Source organism: Poromitra crassiceps (assembly GCF_964638095.1).
Source record: "Poromitra crassiceps genome assembly, chromosome: 21".
Classification (NCBI taxonomy): Eukaryota; Metazoa; Chordata; class Actinopteri; order Beryciformes; family Melamphaidae; genus Poromitra; species Poromitra crassiceps.
In genome coordinates, this window is record NC_139638.1 from 20,462,728 (window position 1) to 20,482,043 (window position 19,316).

The window sequence follows — 19,316 nt, forward strand, 5'->3', positions numbered from 1 at the left end:
CAGATGGTTGGGATTTCCCAAGCAGTCAATATGAAAGTGACAGACTTGCCCTTGTGCTTTTTTCTATGGGGAATTAAGGTAACAACAATGAAATGATCAAAAATGGATCAATGAAAAGGCAATGAATTCAATAAAAATGAACCTTCATTATCACAAGATAAAACATTATTGTAAAGTTAGACTTAATAAAACCACAAAATTGCATTAAATCTTAATTTGATCAAACTGGAGCCACATTGTGATCGTTCATCACAACTACTTTTGCCATTTATTATTTCACATGTTCTTGCAACAAAATGTTTATGAAAAGCCACGCCCATCAACAACCTTGACGTTTTTTGCTCTCCACTTGTTTACTTGTCCCTGGCTGCATTAAAAAAAAAAAAAAACTTACACAAGTTGTATCCTTATTTCTATTGATGTCTCCTTATGACAGACATGTGCTGTAGCAGCTTTAGTGAAAACAAGCTAATCGTAAACATGTTCTCCTCCACCAGTGATGTACAGTAGTTCCATCCTTCAGTGATTCCTGCTTTACCACAGAGTCAATGCTGCCCCCTAGCTGCACAAAGTCAATGCTGCCCCCTAGCTGCACAAAGTCAATGCTGCCCCCTAGCTGCACAAAGTCAATGCTGCCCCCTAGCTGCACAAAGTCAATGCTGCCCCCTAGCTGCACAAAGTCAATGCTGCCCCCTAGCTGCACAAAGTCAACTAATGGACAGAGACCAATCAATAGTTCCCCCTTGATGCGGGACAATAATTAACCCTGACATAATCTTTATATATTATATTATGCTCCAAAATAATGCCAACACAAACATATCCCCTTGACTAAGAACAATATTTACTAAGCATTATGCAACATACTAAACAAATCACTAAGGTTATGAGAGTAATAGGCTTGAGTGAGTCTGCAGGAGTGCAGAGGATCAGTAGAGGATCAGTTCAGTGCATGTTCGAGGGTTTGTGCTTGGCATTCTGCTGCTGAGCATAATGCTAAACAACAGCATAGAGCACTGATGAATGTCTGAAGCAGTTGTGAAAAATAATACTGTAAAATAAATGGCAGCACATTAGTGAATCTTCACTGGCCTCACGATTCGATTCGATTACGATTCATCTGTCTTCCATTCCACAATGCATCACGATGCATCTCGATACAGCTCAAAGTTTGCAGCTCCAAGTATCACATCCTCAACTTTCTGTATTATTACTGCACATGGCCACTTTTTCATCAATTAATACAAGCAGTCAGATAAATATCAAGTCCCTTTTTTACTTAGAAAGTGCTTTAAAATCTGAATGTCAACAGAAATTTAAACATAAACGATTCAACGATTCATCTGTCAACGATTCGATTCGATTCACACGTCTGCATCGTGATGCATCGATTAAACGATTAATTTTGACACTCCTACAGCACATACCTGTACAAATGATTGATCTTATTGTATTAAATCAAAAGTATATGTTTTTAATAGCTTTCAGCCACTAATAGCATTTAAAATGTCCCATAAGATGTAACTGTCTATTTACCTAATAGCTTTTGAGGGGCAAACGCAAATAAGCACATTTGTCATACTTGTGCAGCAGAGCGTAGTTGCAACAACAATGTCCCACTGCACTGAGCATTGTGAGTGTAATAGACCCTTCTCACGGGGGCCATTTTGTGTCAAAAAGGCAGGGTAAACACAGGTGGAAGCAAAACACTAATGAGGGTTTCCAACTTCAATGATTGGAATTTGGGAACCCTCATTAGTGTTTTGCTTGCACCGGTGTTTATTCTGCCTTTTCCACACAAAATGGCCCCCGTGAAAAGGGTCTATTACTTGAAATGAAAGCGTGAAAATGACTGTGCTCTTTCACTTGTGCCCCTCCAGAGACAACTACACCCTCCAAATCAACCCCAACTCGGGCCTGTGCAATGAGGACCACCTGTCCTACTTCAAGTTCATCGGACGTGTGGCAGGAATGGCCGTGTTTCATGGGAAGCTGTTGGATGGTAAGTAGTCTCTCCCCAGACTCAAATATTACATTGAATCGCTGCGCTCCGCATACTACATAAGTGAGTCTGTGCCAGTTCACAGCCACTGCTGGTTTTGAAGGCGGGTTGAAATTGAATGAGTGATGACAGGTCGTAGCACCGATGAGAGAGCGGTTCGAAAAATGGGCTGTGCCTCCCGTGTCGTCTGATCGCAAAGTCGTTACTGATTGGGGAGGACTGAAGCCATCACTGGCATATGACTGACCAAGTGAACGGTTCCCTCCCATAACCAGCCCTCTGAGGGAAAGTGTCCCAGACCCAGAGAGAGCTCTGCAGCATGCAGTAACGTAGTGTATCAGCGTAGGAACTCCCATGGGTCTGGTGTTGAGACTAGATGGTAAGCTGCTGGATGTGCAGCTCGTTCATATTGTGCATTGACTGAAAGCTGTCCTCTTCTCTACCGTTACATTTGTAGATGTCATTTAGCAGACAGACACGCTGAACGCATTTCAGTGTTTCACGTGTGAGAACACTGGCCTCGTTTTTGCTGATGTCGAAACTAGGGATGGGCATTTCTAGCAAAAACACTATTCGAAATTCGCTGGCCAAATTCGAATTTAATTCGAATTTCGAAAAAAAAAAAAAAAAATGTAAAAAAAAAAAAAAAAAAAATTTTTTTTTTTTTTTTTTACATTTTAAATTTTTTTTACATTGACATTTTCGAAAATAAAAAACAGTTTTGACAATCATGAGTGGTTGTGGTTCATTAAATATTTAGTAGGCTCAGGTCTGAGTGCCAAAGGGGTGCCAAAGTCACCCCCTCTCCCTCTTCATGGGATTTCATCCGCCATTCATTTTTCCATAAACCTTGCTTAAAATGCTTATAGCGATTTGACTATACTTAGAATCAGGGGAGACAATGCAACATTTCACTCAAAAAAAAAAAAAAAAAAAATTCGAATTTCGAATTTCAATAATAAAAGTCGACCTTGATAATAACAACGATTATTCGAAAATTCGAAATTCGATGCCCATCCCTAGTCGAAACATTATTTCAGCTTATAGAGGGGCAAAGTGAACGTCACTTCCTGCTTCAGCACTGTACCAGAGATTTTCTTCCGCAATTCTTTCTCCCATAGACATTTCGTAAAATGCTTTTAAAAATAGTTGTACTTGGTCAAACCAAACGGTTCAGCTACATTTAGAATCGGGAGAGACCATAGAACATTTCACTCAGACCAAAACGCTAAAAAACAACATTGAAAAAATATCTTCTTTATACCCTTATTTGTTTTACGTTTTGGTCGGATTTAAATGTTATGTGGTCGCTCCTGTTTCTAAATATAGCTGAACCGTTTGGTTTGATGAAGTAAAACTATTTTTATAAGCATTTTACAAAATGTCTATGGGAAAATAAATGGCGGATGAAAATCTCTGGTACAGTGCTGAAGCAGGAAGTGACGTTCCACTTTGGCTCTCTATTTCTGTCTACATACATTGCAGTACAGTGTTTATTTTCTTGTAGATGTGGTGGTTGGTTGGTTGGTGCCGTTATTGTTTTATTGGTTTTTAGTTCTGTGTCTGTCGTCGTTTTGTTCACAGTCAGTTCTAGTCAGATAATACACTACTCTCATTTTAAACCACTGACGGATTCTCGTTTGTCTGTAGGGCCGATGTTTTCTAGCCGAGGCAGCCCACGACGTTTTGAAGAACGTGGAGAGACACTGCATCAGATTGTACGTCTTGTACTTGAATTGAGATTTTTTGTTTTCTGTGCTTGTGCCCAGGTTTTTTCATTCGGCCATTCTACAAGATGATGCTGGGGAAACAGATCTCTCTTAAGGACATGGAATCTGTGGTAAGATCTCACCACCAGATTAGTAACTGATTATTAAACTGTTGTGCAATTCTGAGGCACTTTCACCAGTGCAGTCTGCTGAAAAACATGTACTTTGAATGAAACAATATTAGGTCTGAAGAAATGGCACAAGATAACAAATCATGACAAAACACAACACAAAAATAACAAATAATAACCAATAAAAGCCAATACATATCTGTTGATGAGTAAGTTTTCTTTGTGCCTCATGCTGAGTCTGATGCGTGTGTTGTGTCCCTGCAGGACAGTGAATACTACAACTCTCTGAAGTGGATTCTGGAGAACGACCCCACTGAGCTGGACCTGCGGTTCTGTATCGATGAGGACAACTTTGGACAGGTGATCCAAGGCCTCGCACCCAATGCATAAAATCAACTAAGGTCGCTTTCACATATAAGCTGGTGGACTCGGTGCGATTCAGGGGGGTGAAGTTGCAACATTGTTGCGATTCTCATTTGGTCTGGTTCACTTTCACACAGCAATTTGTCACAAACGCACCAAAATTTCTGAACAATGTCACGTGGTCGAAACAGTCACTCATCTATTGGACAGAATAGAGAAGGGAAATCTCTCCTCTCCAGCAGGCTTCTTGCCTGGCTGAGGGCTGACTGAACACTGACTGAACAACACAAGTGAATCCTGCACCTGCGATATTGGGATTTCTGGTTTTACTTTGGTGTTACTATCAAATACATATTTGACAAGAATGTGCCCAATATGAGCAGCAGAAGAGGCAGCAAGCTGTTGAACATTTCATTCTGCAGATGAGACGAGTAGCCTACGTACCGAAGGAGAAAGCTGTTGAGAAACGATGAGTTGTTGTTATGACGAGGTGTTGTTGGTACATCACGCGGCGCGCAGGTACTGTAGTACACGTGTGCGCACCGCAGTGTTTGTTTTGCTCCCTTCTACCGTCTTCTACTCATGATGCACTGCATGAGGGCATCAGATGCACTGGCGCTCTTGTTGTGTTTAGTCCGGTTTGATTTCACACAACAAACGAACCGCGCCAGGGTTCACTTGGAAGCGAACCGAGACCCACGTTTTCAAGCAGACCAGAGTTTGTTTGTTTGTTCCGCCCCAGAGTTCGTTTGCGCTTTCACACCACCCCAAACGAAGCGCACTATCCGAGGAAACGAACTCTGGCGCGGTTAAAGTGGACTAAACAGCTTATATGTGAAAGCGACCTAAATCTCAATGTTTTAATGACAGTAAAGCTTTTGAGTTGTCGTTCTGGAGTATGCTGCTGGCTTCCTTACTTCTGTGTTTTTCTTTCTCAGACGTACCAGGTGGACTTGAAGCCGAGTGGCTCAGACATGGTGGTCACCAATGTCAACAAACAGGAATACATTGAGTAAGAACGATATAATTATTTTTCTTTTGACCTCACCTCATGTGTTTTATATGAATAGTTATAGGCTTTTCACAGGCCTTTTTAATAAATCTACATTATGAAAGGTTAAAACAGGTGTTTTGATGACTGAGGGGCAAGTTACCCAACACTGGATTGAGGGCTGCTCAAGGAAAAACAGAACACAAAATTAATTCCAAAACAAATGTTTTCTTTAATAGCCTATTCTAGACTAAAAGGCATGCCAGGTGTGACTCATGTGAGAAATGTACAGATCCTCTCCAAAAAATTAGAATATCATGGAAATACCATGATAATCAGCGGATTGTCAAGCAAAGACGATTCAAAAATTTGGCGGAGATTCAGAGGGAGTCAGTGGACTGAGGCTGGAGTCAGTCATAACTGAGAAGTAACTGCTGATTTTCTTCACACTATTCTAATTTCTTGAAATACTGTGTTGGGGGTTTTCTGGAGCTGTAGGCCAAAATTATGAAAAATGAAACGAATAAAGGCTAGAAATATTTCACTTTTTTGTGTCATCAATCTATAATCTATAATCTATGAAAGTTTCACTTTTTGAAAGGAATTATGGAAAAAACTAACTTTTCCATGATATATTTTTTTTGGAAAGGATCTGTATGTTGTGTTTTCTGAAGGAGAAACACACACACATACCACACACCATACCTGCCAACATTAAGCTGTGAAAAAGAGGACCCATTTGAAAATGTTTTGTTCCCTCGCCAACATTTAGCCTAACTTGAGTGCTGTTTATCCACCGTCCTGACAAGCTAGCGTGACATGATTTGTACCAATGGATCCCTTAGGTCTTCTAGTTTCATATAATTCCACTTCACTCTGGCTTTAAAACTGAGCCCACTACAGCCTCTGACAAACAGTAACTCTAGAATCGGACCAAATACCATCTTGTCACCTAACCGTCACGGGTCAACCGAAACGTTCCCAACGGCTGCAATTGGCGCGCGACCGCACTTTGAGGGGCCTCTGTTCTATAGCTGTTGTCTTGTTCTCTGGTTTGCTTCGACAGTACGTTAACTATATACACACCATGATCACATGGTGATCACATGATCTTTTCTCCAACAGCCTGGTCATCCAGTGGAGGTTCGTCAATCGGGTGCAGAAGCAGATGAATGCCTTTTTGGAGGTATGTGCAGTAATATCAGTTGCCCACTTGGGGGCGTTATGAGCTGAGACTTGGCACACCACCTGTCGGTGTCTGTGCCCCTGAGGTTTGAATCATCAGGGTTGCCTTTAAGATTGTATTCCTACAACCATGGATTGTGTAGCTTGTGAGTAGATTCTTCTGTCATTGTGTTGAGTTGTTGAATCATTGGGGCGGCTGTGGCTCAGGAGGTAGAGCGGGTCGTCCACTAATCAGAAGGTCGGTGGTTCGATCCCCGGCTCCTCCAGTCCACATGTCGAAGTGTCCTTGGGCAAGACACTGAACCCCAAATTGCTCCCGATGGCTGTGCCAGCACCCTGCGTGGCAGCTGGCCGCCCTCGGTGTGTGAATGGGTGAATGTAGGCACATTGTAAAGCGCTTTGGATAAAAGCGCTATATAAATGCAGTCCATTTACCATTTGTTTGTTTGTGTCTAAAATTCTCATTTTGTATGACTTTTCAGGGCTTCACTGAGCTCATTCAGATAGATCTGATCAAGATCTTTGATGAAAACGAGCTGGAGGTGAGTATTTAGTCTGTAGCACAGCCTTATTCCCTCGACTCCGATGATCAGATCTGAGCACGTGCAAGCATCACTCTAGTGTAGTGTGATAGTGAGCATTTCCTAACACAATGATCTCTAATGGTGACTGAGAAGTGCCTCTATTTAATAGTGCATTTTCTGTCTGCTCTCCCTCGCCCCCTGTCTTCCTGTGTGTAGCTGCTCATGTGCGGTCTGGGTGATGTAGATGTCAACGACTGGAGGCAACACACTGTTTATAAGAATGGCTACTGTCCCAACCACCCAGTCATACAGTGGTTCTGGAAGGTAGGTCTGCTATGCGATTGTGCGCACAAACCCATAAATGCATGTAAAAAAGCATGCTCCTACACAAAAATGATTCTTTCCAAGCATGTACACAATATCTCTCACAAACAGAACAGACATTAACCTAGCCTATTGCTGTTTGTATGTGATGTGTGTTAGAAAGCGAGGGGGAGTAATTGTTGGCATCAGTCTCAAATGAAACATATAAAATTGTGCTCTAGTCTAGTATCAATTTTGTCTCAAGAGGATTTGTCATTTTACGAGTGTATTTCGGGGCCGTGTCCACAGGAAGCGTTTTCTCAGGTCAGAGTGCTTTGGAAATCATGCCCAGAGTGCTTCCTACACGCACAGACACACAGTGCATGCAGAGCGCTTATCATTAGGCTCGGCTAATTCCGCGTCTGGGTAGTGTAGTGGTAGATTCCCTGCCTACCAACATGAGGGTCGCAGGTTCGCGACCCCGTGTTACCTCCGGCTTGGTCGGGCGTCCATACAGGCAGGATTGGCTGGTGTCTGCGGGTGGGAAGCTGGATTAGGGGTATGTGTCCTGGTCGCTGCACTAGCGCCTCCACTGGTCGGACGGGGCGCCTTTTCGGTGCGGGGGGGACCTGCTGGAAATAGCGTGATCCTCCCACGTGCTACGTCCTGCCGGTGAAGCTCCCCGCTGTCAGCTGAAAAGAAGCGGCTGGCAACTGTGCATGTGTCGAGGGAAGCATGGTGCTAGTCTACCGCTCTCCCCAGATCGGCAGAGCGTAGAGCCCTCAAACTCAGCTCAAAAAATCCATGCCACCACCGACAGCAGCAGCATGTGTGTGGTGAGAGTCAGAGGATCAACTTGTCAACAGTGGCTTGACACTCCACAATCTCCTCCATGGGAGCAGATCTCCTCTCAAACGCCTTGCCAGTGTACATGGGCACAGAAGGAGCTCTGCAACATCTCGCCCAGTGGACAGAAGGAGCACTGCAACACCTCGCCCAGTGGACATATGCCAGAATGAAATGATCCTTGTTTCATAAGCACATTTTGCAACGATTCAACTGAGAGATTGGAAAAGAAGAGGGGTGAAAAAACACTGAGAGAAAATAAATAAATAAACATTTTTAATAAAGTAAAAACACAGACACTAGATGATGTGTGCGTAGGTCTTCTTACATCCTATCAACAATTATATTCAATCTGTAAGTGGGGGTTCGAAAGAGAACCAATGAGGATATCCCACCACGCCTCTAGAGGAAGGTTTCAGGAATGGCAGCTTTATAGTCTTTCTATGAGAGTCTTAATATGTTTTAATGAAAAATAAAAACACTCAGAAACACATGTAGCGGTTAGTCATGGAAGCAATGTAGTCGATCCTGAAATGTCACATTGATTGATCTCGCAGGCCACCATCATCTCGGCCTCCAAATGCTTCCCGGGGCAGACAGGTCTGCTGGCCCAGGCCTTTGAAGATCAAAGTCTGTTTGCTCTGATGAAAGAGCCTATAGTAGAACCTGCCCTGGTTATCAAGTGTCTTGAGCTGACCACACACACACACACACACACACAGGCAGCCAGCCAAAATATGTGCACACGCACTTACGCATACAAACATACAGCAATGTCATGTGGGCTGATTAAGTGGACTGGCTCAAACAGCTTCTGTTTGTCCTGATCGCTTTGGGTTTTCTGACACAGATATTTAACCCAACAAGTTCTGCGATGGCTTCTCTCCTTTGCATGTTGTAGCAGAGTCATGAGGATGAAAGTGGAGAAAAAGCACGTCGTTGAGTTTTGTTTTTATTATTATTTTATTTTAAGTTAATTCAAATTTATAGATATTCAGGGTGATGGTGATCATATTTGTCCCTTAAAACAGCAGTACCCCCCCTCTACAGTTCTGCGTAGTTAAGCATGATGTGTAAAATGCTTCTGTTTGGTCTTTGAGGAGTTTGATCTCATCTCTTCTGTCCTCAGGTTGTCCTGTTGATGGAGGAGTTTGATCTAGTCTCTTCTGTCCTCAGGTTGTCCTGTTGATGGAGGAGTTTGATCTAGTCTCTTCTGTCCTCAGGTTGTCCTGTTGAGTGAGGAGTTTGATCTAGTCTCTTCTATCCTCAGGTTGTCCTGTTGATTGAGGAGTTTGATCTAGTCTCTTCTGTCCTCAGATTGTCCTGTTGATTGAGGAGTTTGATCTAGTCTCTTCTGTCCTCAGGTTGTCCTGTTGATGGAGGAGTTTGATCTAGTCTCTTCTGTCCTCAGGTTGTCCTGTTGATGGACGCTGAAAAGAGGATCCGGCTTCTCCAGTTTGTTACAGGAACATCGAGAGTGCCCATGAACGGCTTTGCCGAGCTCTATGGTCTGTATCACACACACACACACGCACACACACACACACACACACTAGGGCTGTGCAATAAAATCGATACGGCAATATATCGCAATATTTTTTTTACGCAATACTGTATCGATATTTCAGAAAAATATCGTGATATATCGCCATATCGATTTTTTTGCACAGCCGTATGTTCAGTGACGCAATAAGAATACTTTTATTTCAGTAACACACTCAACACTCAGTAGTTTTGACTCAATTTGTCCACTAAGTTATCAGTATAAAGTGATGTACATATTATTACGCTACCTGGGTGGTACACAGCGAGTTGTATTTTCAGCTACATTTTCAGTAAATTATGCATTGCAATATATCGCAATATGTACTGTATCGCAATGCATCGTGATACAATTGTATCGTGACCCATGTATCATGATACGTATCGTATCGTGAGGTCCTTGCCAATACCCAGCCCCTAACACACACACACACACACACACACACACACACACACACAAACACAAACAAGACTCTATTGGCTCTATTGACTTATGGTCTGTATAGAAACCAAATAAGTTCCAAGTCCCCTTTATTCGCCACTTGTATAGTAGTACCAGTGTGCATGGTTTGGAAGTTTATTGACTTTGAATGTAATCCAGTATCTGCGTTTCCATGGCAACACTATACAGGTTCTGCCCAGTTCTGTGAAATCATGTGTACATCATGTAACAAGTGCAACTTTTGCTTGGATGTCATTTCACACAATTGTTTTCCAATAAATAATTAGTCAACAGTGTTGCTGTTGCAAGAATAGAGTTCTTGTGTAGTATTCAGCACATACCTGTATGTGTAGGATGTGAATAAGAAATCAAAAGAGAATATTTTGTGAGGAGAAAAACGGAAAAAAATGTTTCTTGTGTCTAGAAAGAATTTGGGTCTTCATCGGCCAAACCACATTTCTGAATAGAACCGCCATAAGAAGCCAAAGGCTCTCCTTCCTCTCATATTCTATATAGAGAGGCAACGTGAACGTCACTTCCTGCTTCAGCACTGTACCAGAGATTTTCATCCGCCATTTATTTTCCTATAGACATTTCGTAAAATGCGTATAAAAAGAGTTTTACTGGTTCAAAACAAACGGTACAGATGTATTCAGAAACAGGAGAGATCGCATAACATTTCACTCGGACCAAAACATAACAAAATGCAGGTTTGAAGAAAATATTTGTTCTATGTTGTTGTTTTTTTGTTTTGGTCAAAGTGAAATGTTCTATGGTCTCTCCTGATTATACCTTTAGCTGACGCGTTTGGTTTGAACCAGTAAAACTCTTTTTATAAGCATTTTACGAAATGTCTACGGGAAAATAAATGGCGGATGAAAATCTCTGGTACAGTGCTGAAGCAGGAAGTGACGTTCTACTTTGCCTCTCTGTAATGTCTCGGTGAGAATGCTCGATTGTAACGAGGTTGATTGTTGTCACGATAAGACAGGTGAACCATACAGGTGGGTTGGTGCTCCCTCCCTTTAGATAAGACAGGTGAACCATACAGGTGGGTTGGTGCTCCCTCCCTTTAGATAAGACAGGTGAACCATACAGGTGGGTTGGTGCTCCCTCCCTTTAGATAAGACAGGTGAACCATACAGGTGGGTTGGTGCTAGGGCTGTCACTTTTCATTCGAAATTCGAATGCAACTTCGAATGTGGGGGGAGGGGTTCGTTTTCGAAATGTAATTTGAATGTTCGAATTTTTATTTTATTTTTTATTATTAATTTTTTTTTTTTTTTTTTTTTTTTTTTTTTTTTTATGAACCAAAATTAACCAACTGCTGCTTGCTGGTAATGTTAATCCCATGTCAGAAAAAGTCTCCAGATTTGTCGCGTTAGTCTCTTCTGAGAAAGATTGTCTCCAGGGTCTGAAAAGTTGTCTCGAGTTGGATGCAGCCAAGTTTGTGAGGCAGTGTTGTGACTGTGAGCGTCCAAGCTAACACGTCGGGCTGATGCCCGGTGGCCTGCAGTGGGTTGCACCAGCTGTGCGTAAGTTGAAACGTAAGCTAGTTTGAACGTAAAGTCTCACTAAGTCCGAGTTTACGCACTACTAAAAATATTTGGGTTGCACCAAGTGAAATAGTTACAACGTAGGCATAAGTTAGAACTTAAAATTTACACCTACGTCTTACTAGGTGTAAAGTCCTCCGTAAAATAGCAGTCGGCACGGATTGCAACTTGGCACCGTGGCGCATCGTTGTTTTGCGTCCGCAACGCGCTCTCCGTGATAAATTACACCCTTTGATATTTATGACTCACGCTTTTGTTTCCCACAAGCTGCAGCACTGCATACAAATTAAAATAACCGCAACAATTTAGTGAGGCAGGATGGTGGTATAGCCTACAATACTGATGAAGAGCTCACAGATAAACGTTAACAGTAATATGAACCTAAACGAACGTTACTCAATAACGTTCTCATTTGATTAGTGTTGATGAAATATGAAAGCACTAATTTGCGGTGGGCAACATGTCCTGTTTTCACTCCACTTAAACAACCGTAAATAAACACCGTTTCCACCGTGCTTTTCACTGATTGGTCACAGATACTGTACACGTCATTGTCTGCGACACTATTTTGGTTAGTATGGACTTTAGGGTCTACTAGTTAAGATGTACCTTACGTCTCCGTGGTGCAACCAAACAAAGACACAACTTTAGTGTCAAACTAACTAGTTTGAACGTAGCAGTTAGTGTGGACTTTACACCCTAACTTAAGACAGAACTTACGTTCAGCTGGTGCAACAGGCTGCTGGACTGAATTTTTTTTTTTTTTTTTTTTTTTTTTTTTTTTTTAATTAACCAAAAAACTTCGAATATATTCGAACGAATTTCGGGCAATTAAAGTTTGTTCGAATTTTATTTTGGGGAAAAAGTGACAGCCCTAGTTGGTGCTCCCTCCCTTTAGATAAGACAGGTGAACCATACAGGTGGGTTGGTGCTCCCTCCCTTTAGATAAGACAGGTGAACCATACAGGTGGGTTGGTGCTCCCTCCCTTTAGATAAGACAGGTGAACCATACAGGTGGGTTGGTGCTCCCTCCCTTTAGATAAGACAGGTGAACCATACAGGTGGGTTGGTGCTCCCTCCCTTTAGATAAGACAGGTGAACCATACAGGTGGGTTGGTGCTCCCTCCCTTTATGTGTGTGTGTGTGTGTGTGTGTGTGTGTGTGTGTGTGTGTGTGTGTGTGTGTGTGCATTGAATATGCGGAGAAGAGGTTGGATTTTTATTTGATCTTTTTATTAATCATCTTGATCATTTTCATCATCTCTTATCTCTCCTATAGGCTCCAATGGGCCTCAGCTGTTCACAATTGAGCAGTGGGGAACACCGGAGAAGTTGCCAAGAGCACACACATGGTATGTGTACACACACACACACACACACACACACACACACACACACACACACACACGATTTGCATCTTCATCTTCGTGTTTTGAGATGAGATGAGATTAACTTCATTATCCCCGAGGGGAAATTTGTTTCAGACACAAAGGTTGGTACAACTGCTTTACATATAATGTCAGTAACACAGATACACAAACAACAACAATGGACAATACACAGAGTTTGGTTCCATCCACACAGAGAAATTAACTCATGTCCCCAGAGGCGTGTGGGGGAACTAAGTCCCTACCAAGTGAAACAACTTGGCTTTGGCCAACAGAACTAATCCTGTTAGTCATAATGGTGACATCACATACGAGGAAATTAAAGTCACCAAGAGTAAACCAACTAAGTGTCCGCAGTAAAGTGCTATTTGTGCCAATGTCACAGGGAAAGAAGACAACAAATCAATACATTTGGTTGACTTTATTCCCCGCGACACCGGGGCAAAGCGCAGCACACCTAAAGTGCGGCCTCAAAAGTGCATTGTAACTCATCAGGATAAAACTATAAAAACCAAATAACCTGATAAATAATTAAAAAGAAAGTAAAAACAATAATTCAATCCTAAAACTAATCTGGTGACATCACATACGAGGAAAATAAAATCGACCAAAGTAAACCAACTAAAGTGTCCGCAGTAAAGTGCAATTTGTGCCATATTATGTCACAGGGAAAGAAGACCGCAAATGAATACATTTAGTTGAAATACATTTAGTTTTGAAACGAGATGCTGTGCAAACTTTTGATAATGTATCTGATGAAGCATTTCTTTTTCCCTTCCCAGTTTCAATCGCTTGGATCTGCCCACCTACGACTCATTTGATGACCTGAGGGAGAAGCTCCTCATGGCCGTGGAGAACGCCCAGGGCTTCGAGGGCGTCGACTAAACGGCAAAAACTCTTTGACTGCAGACAAACGACTCTTAACGAAAAAAATCTAATAAAAACACAAAAACAACAACAGGGATGTCAAACAAACTGCCGTTTCTACAGTGGCCGTGAACAGCTCTGTGCCAGCATGTTGTACCGTACTGTATGCCTGACTGTGAGCCACCTGTCCAGCCACTTATGCCTACGTCTTCGATCGTTTCTGTGTGGGCGGGGTCACTCCTTATAAGGTGCTGGGGGCGGGACTTGGAAGGGGAAGGGGGGGGTAGAGTTGCACCGTCGAATGCTGAATTCTATTAGTACACTGTACAGCAGGCATGAACGATGAATGAGCAGAAGTGGCGCCCCCTGTATGTCATCTCCTTCCCCTCTTCCCCTTATCCTGTGAAAATCTACAGTGCTGGGAAACATTTCAATAGCTCCTTTATGTACACTATAGCACAGTATTTCAGCACCCTTCCGTGTGAGGGTCTTAGCATGGCCTTAATCTGGCTCCTACATGCACTATTTCTGTAACAAACTGCAATGGCGCTACGATCACAATTCTCTCAAATCCTTATCTACTAACACCAGGTTACCTTAGGAATGCTAGCCAATCATAGATCAGGAAATCAGGCCACACCCTTCTATAGACCATGTTTCTGCTTGTAAACACTGCTGACGTCACGCCTGCGATTGGATGCAGAAAGCGCCTATAGCGCCGTTGGCATACACCCTATCCGTGGCGAGCAAACTTAGCTGTATCTTTAGGAAAACGATCTTTTACGTGATGTGTGCCGTCACTTGGACCAAAGGACCGCAAGGTTTACCTTAACAAGTTAAGTAACAAAGGTAGAGTTTTACTTGTTGTTTTCCGTACCCGCTGACTCACTGGGCGGGTGATGTGACCTGCTGACGAAAAAGGAAAGGCAGACGAGTCTTTAGATGTGTAGACGGATGTATGATGTGGCCATGTTCAGGATATATAGCTGGTGTGCTTTTGTGTGTTTTGCTTCTGACATGCTCCCTATCCAGCGACGGGGGGGACAGAGCCCAGCATGTACAAAGTCTACCAAATCTGTACTGAATAACCTTACTCCAAAAAACTAGCTGTGACTCCAGGCTGTCTTTTCTCCTACGAGAAAAACGTTGCAAAGCATGACGGTGTTTTGTGTACGCACGCTGTTCGCCTCCCAGACACGTCCCGACGATCAGGAAAATGGTCTATAGAGCCTCATCTCTCTTGTGTGGTCAGTTATCGCCACTGCAGCCTTTTGTAGAATAATTTTCTATCCACTGGGATAGAGGGGGGTGGGGGGGGGATGGGGGAGTCGTCCCCCAAAGATTGTTTTATAGTCTTCTTTTGCCAGTCGGAACAGGAGGGTTGATTTATTTTTTATTTTTTATCATTGTTATAATTTTTACAGGAAAATACTCTAAATGTATTTGTACTGATGAACAATGTTTACTATTTGGACGATATTATATGGTGTGTGAAGTGTAAATCTGGCTAATTTGGGAAATGATTCATCCATATCATTTGTTACGGTGATAGAAAATGCGTCGAATAAAATGTTTTTAGTTTTTTTTTATATCGTACGGTAGTGCTATGGAAGGCGGCATGAAATTGTACCTTGTGTTTGCTTTGCCTACATAGTGATTGGATGTGTATAAACGCCCTCTTGGTCTCAAACTGGATTGGGGATAGTTTCTTTGGGACGTTTGCATTGCGACGGTTATGTTAATATTCTCATGCCCTATATCCCTGTTCATAATGCTGTAAATTGTTCTTGGAAAAAAACACATTTTAAATTCGTTCATGGTATATAAATATATGTATGTATTACATCTAACAGAAGTATTAATGATCAATAACACTCAAATGAAGCTGTGTATGTGCGCGCGCGTGTGTGTGTGTGTGTGTGTGTGTGTGTGTGTTTGAGAGAAAAGCTGTGATTGCCACTGAAATATAAAGCAGCATGTTTCTTACAAAGGAAAAATGTTTTCTTTTTTATGTTTTATTTCTCTCTCCTTTTTCTAACACCATTGAACCTAAAGGGCACTTTATAGATCACTCTGGAGGTCATGTCGCCTGGCTGTTGTATGTCTTTTATCAGTAACTTGAATGTGATTCTGTTGTTGTTTTTTTCCATTCAAAGCACTTACCTGGTGCAATATAAATAGTCTGTAAATCTGGGCTGCTGCTAAGGTAGAAAAAGTTGACGTGAAGCTGAGACTTCGCATCTTTTTAGTATTTTCTGTTCTGTTCCTCTTTATTTTGTCTCTTTCCTTCTCCTCTTCTCCCTTGTGTTGATCCTCTTCTGTGACCCACCACCACCCACAATGACTCAGTATAGATTTGTGCTTCTTTTTTTTAAGGGGTATTTCTTTTTTATGAATGGCGGGAGATATCACTTTTGTTAAAGATTCCACCACTCTGCAACTCGTGGTTCATTTACCTTCAGTCAAATAAAAAATGGAACTTCTCAAACTGTGTGTTTTATTTTTGGACTTGTGGACCTTTTCCTCTCATTCATCTCACCAGAGGACAGAGAGATGTGTTGAAAGCTCTGTGGAAACATGCCAGGGTTGTTTCTGCCTCAGAATGGGCCTTTGGGGGGTTTGACTACGCATGATCGCTCTGCGTAAAGACTGAACTTATGGACTCGTGTGTTTTGCTTGATTTTGGGTTGGTGTGTAGCATCGTCGGCCTGGCCATCGGGAGCACCGGGACAAATCCCGGTGGGCTCGTCCGCTTGACCAGGATTTTTTTTTTTTTTTTTTTTTTAGACCCAGCGGCCCACTTTGGGAATGTTTTTATTTTATTATTAGATATTCCTCTACATCTGGCTTCAAACGACCAACATTTTATAAAAACAGCCCAAAATTTCGGCTTTGAGCTTAGGTTACCGTAAAACAAATTGTTGCCCCCTCTGAATTTTGGCTTGCTCTTGTGTTTGTGCGTCAATGGGGCGGGGGTTGCGGGCTGGTCAGGGTAGGAAAAGTCCAGGGCCGTTTTTTAGTCCCAGTCCGACCCTGGTGTGTAGTAGTCAGGGATGTCCTGAATACAGCCATGTCAGTCATTGTCAGAACTGTTTTTACAGCAAATGTGCGACTTTAACTTTGAAGTTGTCTAAAATGATCAGTGTTGGGGGTAACTCATTACAAAAGTAACATTACATGTAATATATTACTTTTAGCAGTAACTCAGTAATATAACTTATTACTTATAGGATTTCAGTATACCAGTTACTTTGTCAAGTAACTCAAGTTACAAATTGAGTTACATTTTATTAAATCAATGCACATAATATAAAAAAGATACAATAATTTCTTAATCAAACTGTGTTTTTATGCAAATAACCACTATTTTGACAACAATAACAAAGGAAAATGATAACATTTAGAATTTTGGATTGTTTACACTGACTTCAAGGCGGTTGAAATTATTTTTGGGATGGTTCCGGGGCAACGATGTCATTCAGCTGCTGCTGTGGTTTTGGTAAAAGTAATGCAAAAGTAGTGTAATAAGTAACGAGTTACTCTACACAGAAAGTAATATTGTAAAGTAACTTATTACTTTTAAATGAACGTAACTAGTAATATGTAGTATATTACATTTTGAAAGTAACTTGCCCAACACTGAAAATGATACAGTGAAAATGCTTGATTTTGAGTTCTATGCAGTGTCAGGGTTGTCCTGAACTCAATATCAGTCATTCACAGGATTACTTTTTCCCTCTCTTGCAACCCAACATCACAGAATAATGTCCCTCACAATGTGGGTGCCAAGAATGCCTCTATGCAGGAAAAACCCTACAGACACAAAAAGACATGAAAACTGGGGTTGTCTAAGTTGTATCAAGAGGATTTTAAAGTGGGAGGCGGGCCTCCCCAGGGGGCTCCAAACAGTTTCAGGGGAGGCTCAGTGAATGGAAGTGAAAACATTTTTTTTTTGCCTACATTAGTTATTAAAAGGAGATCACATAGAATAGCATAAATGTATGTGATTTTGTTAAAGAGATCGTTCAGAGATACAGTAGTTTTGGGGAATGTGATCATTTTGCCCACTTTGCCAGCCTTCAGATAGACCTTTTTTATATTTGGTGTAGTCTGAAATATGTCCGACTGCAATACCAGGCTAGCCACCAGGCTATGTTGGCTCAATTGTTGAGGGTCTATGAGGTCAAACAACATAATCGTGATCCCATGCATCCAGAATGGGGGGGAGGCCCACACTCCCAGACCTTTGAAGACCCCTGGTCTATATTCTAATCTATAGTCATAATGTCTATTTCTCATCCTTTAGAAATCATGAACTCTTTCCCAAAATAAAAAAAAGTTTACAATTACAATAATATTACTGTAGTAGTTATAATAATAGTATACTATCACAGGGCAGAGTTATCAGTAGACCAAATTGCTGACCTGGCCCCAGTTTATTTGATCCTGAAGTCACAAATATCTGATCTAGAATTGGTATTGCCAGTCAAAATTCAGTGAGACTGATATGAGGCAAGTGACCAGTGATCCTCTACTCAGTCCTTTAATGTGCCATGTGAACAGGGCACTCCTGAAAAAAGAGAGCATTGCTCTCAGTGAGGCTCCCCTGTATATCAACAAAGGTTAATAAATCATCAATAAAATCATTCAAATCAATCATAAGTTGAATTACTTAATTGAAGTATTGTCATGATCTGAATTCATGTATGATAGATGAATAGTCCTACATTTGAAAATATGTTAATATCAAATGCTCTTGGCCCTGTTAGTCCTTGCAAAGCAGAGAAATATGGTTTTCATTCATCCACATTAGATGGAGTTCTTGACGACTAATCTCTCTGCACATTTTCCTTACGTCCAAACACTTGACCATAGCACTACAGTAGTAGGAATGCAGAATCACATTTCAGAGTCAAAGTGTAACTATCTTGTTATATTTTGACTCGGGACCTGTTACTGAGTCTTGAGGAAGTAACGTGGCTTGCATTACTCTCTCTCTCTCTCTCTCTCTCTCTCTCTCTCTGCCTCTCTCTCTCACTCTCTCCCTCCCTCTCTCCCCCCTCTCTCTCTCACTCTCTCTCCCCCTCTCACTCTCTCTCTCTCTCTCTCTCTCTCTGCCCCTCTCTCTCACTCTCTCCCTCCCTCTCTCCCCCCTCTCTCTCTCACTCTCTCTCCCCCTCTCACTCTCTCTCTCCCCCCTCTCTCTCTCTCACTCTCTCCCTCTCTCTCTCATTCTCTCTCCCTCACTCTCTCTTGATCCCTCTGTCTCACTCTCTCCCTCTCTCTCCCTCCCTCTCTCTCTCTCCCTCACTCTCTCCCCTCTCTCTCTCCCCCCTCTCTCTCACTCTCCCCCTCCCTTTCTCTCTCTCTCACTCTCTCTCTCTCTCTCCCTCCCTCCCTCTCTCTCTCCCTCCCTCCCTCTCTCTCTCTCTCTCTGTGCACGTGGTGGTGGTGGTGAAGGGACCTCA

At 42.1% G+C, this 19,316-nt stretch overlaps 1 protein-coding gene across 3 annotated transcripts in view; it reads left to right on the plus strand.

The window, feature by feature from the left end:
- Window positions 1-14,048, plus strand: part of nedd4l (NEDD4 like E3 ubiquitin protein ligase) — a gene marked incomplete at its 5' end in the record, with an annotated part of 87,465 nt that extends 73,417 nt beyond the window's left edge. For all 3 annotated transcript variants that reach the window (XM_083657805.1, XM_083657803.1, XM_083657804.1), the window contains 10 exons: window positions 1,881-2,002; window positions 3,772-3,842; window positions 4,107-4,202; window positions 5,144-5,217; window positions 6,322-6,382; window positions 6,864-6,923; window positions 7,122-7,229; window positions 9,466-9,562; window positions 12,873-12,945; window positions 13,764-14,048. In XM_083657805.1, the coding sequence (XP_083513931.1) occupies window positions 1,881-2,002; window positions 3,772-3,842; window positions 4,107-4,202; window positions 5,144-5,217; window positions 6,322-6,382; window positions 6,864-6,923; window positions 7,122-7,229; window positions 9,466-9,562; window positions 12,873-12,945; window positions 13,764-13,866 (865 nt within the window). In that variant the 3' untranslated portion in view covers window positions 13,867-14,048. The remainder of the gene's footprint in view (window positions 1-1,880; window positions 2,003-3,771; window positions 3,843-4,106; window positions 4,203-5,143; window positions 5,218-6,321; window positions 6,383-6,863; window positions 6,924-7,121; window positions 7,230-9,465; window positions 9,563-12,872; window positions 12,946-13,763) is intronic.
- Between the last annotated feature and the right edge of the window lie 5,268 nt (window positions 14,049-19,316).